Below are 6,000 nucleotides of genomic sequence, written 5' to 3' on the forward strand. Positions count from 1 at the left end.
TGAGGGTTAACCGTATCAAATAAATAAGCGTGAAAACGTTGGAGTTATACAGCTCTAGATAAGAAATTTCACGAATTTTGCCATTGTATACTGCCACGTATATAACTGAACTCTGAATATAAGCTGACCCCCAACTTAGAGCCCTCGCTTATCAAAAAAAAAAAAGTTTACCTCAAATACAAGCCCCGCTGCCACCTTTCCACTGATTGCTATTCTCGCAGCTTAAAGCAAAAAACGCAAATGGAAATTCAGGATGATGAACCTGTGCCCTATTCTCCCTTGCAAACTTTATTAGGCTGGCTGTCTAGTGGCCCTGTAGTTTAGGATTCTAGTGTTACACGTGGTCAGGAGGTTACTGAAAGTTTGCTCAGCGCAGTCTACCACTCGTTAAGAAAGTTGACTGCCAGCTTGAGCTAGCCGGGTAAATAGTGTGCAGTTCGAGTTTTCATAATGGAATCGACTTCTGCTCAAATTATAGGACTTTTTCCACACTGAGCTCTATGCATCCTGCTGGGAATCCCCCACCCCCTGAATACCCCGGAGATACCCGGAAGAGGTTGGCTTCACGTATAGCACAGGCCCTCAATTTCAAATGGTCGTTCTTGAAAATAAACGTTGACTTGTGCGAGGAAATATACGCTACATTCCTTGTTACACACCATCAGCTAAGGCATTGTGAAAACTTGAGTGATTAACATTGGAGGTGAGCAGTCTGGGAAATCTGATCCAATCTTACGAAGTACACGGAAGCCAAGACTGAAGAAAAGTATTTGTATTATAAAAAGAAATGCCTACTTTCTGTGCGTGATCAGTGGAAGGTGAGATGTACAGCCTTTGTCAGAAATATAAGCCTCAAGGGGTTTGCTTGTAAGCCATGTAGTGGAGCTGTCTAGCATTCCTAGGTGTCCTTAGATCTCGAAGGTGGGGATGAGAGTCTCTTTCACTTCGAATGATTTTGATCGTTGGCATTGCAAAAGGAGCTCTGTTGCAATGCCTAGGAGTAAACCGGTTGGGCCATATATTTTGACAAAGCCTGTAGAAAGGGATAGCGCCATCATGCAGTGGGGGAGGGGTGGCAATAAATTTTGCAAAACAACTAGAGCCAAGAAAATTTACAGAAGGAAGTCAATTGCATTGGGTGCAGGCCAGTGTGGTGTAAATTTTTGTTTGCCTCTCAAACTAAAGCTTGGCACCCGTCGTTCCTTTCCCTTGTGGGCAGGTGGGCGCCACAGTGCCTTACGCAGGTGGCTCGGCTGTGGGGCAGACACAGCACGTGCAGGCACACCAGGTGGCGGCTCCGTATGCGGCCGCCAACGCGCCACCTCTGCGTGATGCTGGTGCCAGCTACCAGAGCAGCACCATGGACACATACTCCAACAAGAAGGGGCCCCTGTACGGCGGTGGGCTGGTGAGTGGTGACGCCTTCTCTGTTCTTTCCCTGGCACAGTTTGTGCATGCATTCTGTGTGCCAGTGAAATTTTAGCTCCAGTTTTCTCGGAGCATTTTGAGTTCACAGTGGACGTCTGGGCCAGTGCTGCAAAATTGGGAAATTAGTGATTCCCTTAGGGAATGTGCCACCCACGCCTGGTTGTGAAAATTCAGTCTAAATTCAGAAACCAATGGTTGGCCATTGATAGTAGTGCTCATTTTAATAAGTTCACTTCTGCAGTTCATTGACACACCACAAATGAACTTGGCAGCCTCACTATACTCTGTGATATGCACATTGCTCAAAGACTTCTTCAAGTGAACTGCATGGTTTCAGTGGTAGAAGCTAGGTGCTAATAGGGATGAGAATTTTCCATTACTATTTGTTGAAAAGCTGCAATTCAGATGTTTCAGTGCAAAGATGGCAAGAACTGATAACCTGTGGCCGGTGGAAGGTTGCTTTGGGATGGTTTATTGGGACCATTAGTTTGGACCATGAGCACACTCATTTTGCTCTGTGGGGGGACGTTCCTGCTGTGTTTGACATACTAGTTTGAAGGCAGTGATTTTCCTTCAAACTACTGTGCTGTGCTGTGGCCGGTGCAAGGCATCATGGCAATGCACAGCTGCGTGACATCAAAGGCCACTTACTACATTGGCTTTTTAAGCAGCATGCTATGTCACCAGAAATGGTTTGGTCAGCAACGCATTTGCAGTTTACTTCTTTCATTATTCCTTGTAAATTGGTGCTGGCCTTACCAAGTCATCTGTTTGGAACTTAAGAATTGCTCCATAAGCAGTACTAATGAAAAATAAAAGGCTTTTAGTAGTGACGTCGGTGAGTAAACTACAGTAGCCTGTAATTTGAAGCCTGTCAGACCGTGTAAAATATTCGAATAAAGCATTTTTCGAAATAATCGAAATGAAACCAAAACGACAAAGACAAGTGGGAATTGTTGTTTAACCACTTTGCAGCACTTCACACTCGCCACAGTAGCACTCAACAAAGCAGTGGTCAACGTTTAGTGATGAACTCTTACTGTGGAAGCTCGTTTGGACTTGTCATGATCGCTGCGTCACTGCCAGTTGCTTGAAATTCAGTAATGCCAGTTTCGACGTCTGCAGAACATGGTCGCACAGCTTTCTTGATGCAGCTCACTTACTGGCACAATTTTTAAACATTTGGGGGCATTTTTATGTTCCGAAACTTTTTAGACGCGCACGCCTGAGGGCAACGGATAAGGTCGGATACGTCAGACTGGTGGCACGTACACAGAAAAGCATCTGTTGATTGAAAAGAAACAATACGAAGAGTGCGCACGTAGTCCATCTGGGCACTCTTGGAGCTGCATGGTGCATTTTGTATCGAAGACTTCGGCGCAGCTTGCTCTAGGTAGGAACTGTGCCCTTTGTTGGTTCAGCCTGAGAGCACCTAATGCCGCCAAATGACTATCAGGCCATCACTTTTGGCGGCGTCACATCACCGTCCAAGTGCCCCACCACCTGCACGATGATGCGTGAAGCATTTCCGACTAAGCTTTGTCTCGCCTGCTGCGGATGAGTGCGCCTATTGTAAGTGGCATGACGCTGCATTACCAATTGATCTTGGGCGTCCCCGATTTTGCAGCTAACTTCACTGTTCCCTCATAGCACTCCAAGTCTTCAAATTGAAGGCGATCAGTGTGATTGATGCACCAGAGTATGCATTAGCATTAACATTCCCCCTGGACGGAGCGAGCAGCTGCAGCTGCTGATGAGTTTAGACCATGTGAGCGGTGGCATGAGCGTCAGTCACCGCATGACATGCCGTACCTTGGCTCCGCTCTCCGGACCCAATCTAGCAATCACAGTTGACACGCAAGGTCCCTCCTCTCCACTCTCCCCCACCCACGGTCCATTGCCTCCTACCCTCTCTGTCTCCACTTTTCCTCTAGGGGGATTTCTCCTGTTTGCCATCTGTCAACTGAGCTTAGCACGGATGGACAGACAGATTTTTCTGAATGCTTAAGGCATTGAAAAATGAGCAGGCGAGATGTGATTTGAAGAAAAGGAAATTATGTTGCACCACTGCTGTTTGTGGTGGAATGACGCCTCCTTAATTCTATTTACTACACTCACTGCGTGCATCTAAGGGATGCAAGAAAGATGAGAGCACAGTAAGAACTCGTTAATTCGAACTTCAAGGGACCGGAAAAAATTCTTAAATTATCCGAAAGTTCAACCCGAAAAAACTAGAAATAGCCGCTTGCATATTGTTAAATTTATTTGGCGAGAGAGTGGTCCATGGTTGTTTGTTTTTGAGATGAGAGTGGCGCGGCAGTTACTACTTCTAGCCATGGAGCTCCATTGCTAGTGAGTCGCACACCTCACAAGTGGCAGCGTCACATATGAGAGGCTTCACTGCACTAACTGCTAACGGCACATGATGAGTGCACATTTTCGGTGGCAAGGAGAAAAATTGGGGTTAGATAAGACTAACGAGATGCGCCAGTCAGCTGCCGAACGGCATGCGGCTAGGATCTGTTGGTTGGCTAGTGCGGGCAGGCACGCAGCTCAGAGAAGCGAAACCGAAACTATGCATTGTGCCTGTTCTTGGAGACAGGGCCATCTGTCTGTTGTCACGCTTGCTGTTTCGCACACGTTAGGGGTGTGCCAGTGACCCTGCAGCTTGGGATTCGATTTAGGTAGGGCTGTTTGGACTGTCGCTTGCCATGGTGGTCATACCTGGACACGGCCTCCCTTCGGGAGCCCATTCAAATTAACCAGTGCGATACCCATGGCGTCTGAATCGGCAAGCATGCGGTGCCATAGACTTACATGGGTGTTGGCGTGGACTGCGGTAGCACTTTGAATAATCCGGATATTGGAATTAACGAAGTTCAAATTGATGAGCTTTTACTGTATCAGTGTAAGTTTGCCAAGCTTGGCATTGTTTGTGATGTGGGGCATTCCTCCATGCCTGGTGGTTATCATGTTAGCCCAGCAGGAATCCTTATCTGCAAGAAGAGGTCTCAAAACACGATTCCTTACATTGTTTTTTTATCGAACTCTGACATTGAACATGCTCACTGGCACTTTGTTTGAAACTAAAACCACATGCACTGCTCCAGTCGTAGTCAAGGACGGTGTCCTATTTTTTTTTTTGCGTTCTAGTATTTGAGTAAGAGCTGGCTGTTTGCAGAATGGTTGCTGCTCTGTTAGGCTTCAGAATAAGCATGTTCACTGTTTGATCCTGCCATGCACTGTCTCTGCAAGGCTGAAAGGACCTTACTGGTTAAGTTTTACTGCCAGCGTGTGGTCTGCACCTTTTTCAGGTGGACATGAGGCTAACTTTTCTTGTGCACATCAGAATTAGAAGGTAGTCCTACCTAACTTAATTCAGCCTTACTCACACGCAGCTTGCATCACAAATGCTCTGACAGCACGGTTACTGGACTTCTCTTGTTGGCTGTCCTGTCCAGAGTTCCTACTCGCAGACTGGAGGCCAGCAAAGCAGCAGTGCGTACGGTTCGAGCGCAGCCTTCACGGGCAGCAGCGTTCTAGGAGGAAGCAGTGGCAGCATCACCAGTGCAGGTGTGCGGACCAACGAGTACCGCAAAAGCAGTCTCGGACCCACGGCACCCATTCCGACAAGCTACGGACGTCCGTCGCTTGGTCACCTTGGACGCGCAGCGGGGGGTCCTGGAGTCAAGCGTTTCTGATTCCGGTTTGCATCTTTGGTCCAAGTCAGCTGACAAGATGCCTGCATGTTTGGAGAAGACACTTTTTTTTCTCTTGTCATTTGTGTACATACACTTCACTGAATAAACACACCCATTCGCTGTGCGATTTCAGAGTGTGCAGTCAGAAAGTGCTGTTTGGTGAAAGCTTTGGCACGTAGTGCAATGCCTTCTAGTTAAGGTTTACAACATGCGTTTCTTAGCAAATGTTGAGGAAAGTGGTTACAGTCGAACCCGCTTATAAAGAATGTGACCATCATGGGTTGTTCGCTCATTATATTTGGATGTTCGCAGTAAGTGAACTGGTCATAATATAGATGGAAACCACAAAGTGGACTTGCGTGGTGCGCTGTTTACACGGCATCCGTGAGTCACCATCCGCCTAATTCAAGTTTTTAATGCCAATTGACAGTTTTTCGCGCATCGCAATCAACGGACTCGGAGCATCCCACAAATGGGGGTGATCGGCTCCGTCTGTTAGGCCTAGGGTATCACGTGATGAAAGGCGGCCTTATATCATACAGTAATTTGCAATTCGCTGACGACATTGCCTTGCTAAGTCACTCAGGAGATGAGCTGCAATTCATGATCAATGAGTTAAACGGGCAGAGCAGAACGGTAGGCTTTAAAATTAACACGCAGAAAACCAAAGTAACATTCAACAGTCTTGCAAGGGAACAGCACCTCAGAATTGGTAGTGAGATGCTGGGAGTGGTAAGGGAGTAAGTTTACTTAGGGCACAACATGACCATTGATTCGAATCATGAAAAGGAAATAACTAGAATAAGAATGGGTTGGGGCGCATATGGCAGGTTCTCTCAGATTATGAATGGCACTTTACCAATATCCCACA

At 46.9% G+C, this 6,000-nt stretch overlaps 1 protein-coding gene across 4 annotated transcripts in view; it reads left to right on the forward strand.

The window, feature by feature from the left end:
- The window catches only part of LOC144099521 (uncharacterized), a 69,547-nt gene extending 64,286 nt beyond the window's left edge, over window positions 1–5,261 (forward strand). For 2 of the 4 annotated variants that reach the window (XM_077632890.1, XM_077632891.1), the window contains exons 12-13: window positions 1,220–1,408; window positions 4,890–5,261. In XM_077632890.1, the coding sequence (XP_077489016.1) occupies window positions 1,220–1,408; window positions 4,890–5,129 (429 nt within the window). In that variant the 3' untranslated portion in view covers window positions 5,130–5,261. Of the gene's footprint in view, window positions 1–1,219; window positions 1,409–4,826 lie in introns of all 4 variants that reach the window. The other 2 variants (XM_077632892.1, XM_077632893.1) reach the window with 2 other exon arrangements.
- The last annotated feature ends 739 nt before the right edge of the window (window positions 5,262–6,000 follow it).

The sequence above is a fragment of the Amblyomma americanum genome, chromosome 7, assembly GCF_052857255.1.
Source record: "Amblyomma americanum isolate KBUSLIRL-KWMA chromosome 7, ASM5285725v1, whole genome shotgun sequence".
Taxonomy (NCBI): domain Eukaryota; kingdom Metazoa; phylum Arthropoda; class Arachnida; order Ixodida; family Ixodidae; genus Amblyomma; species Amblyomma americanum.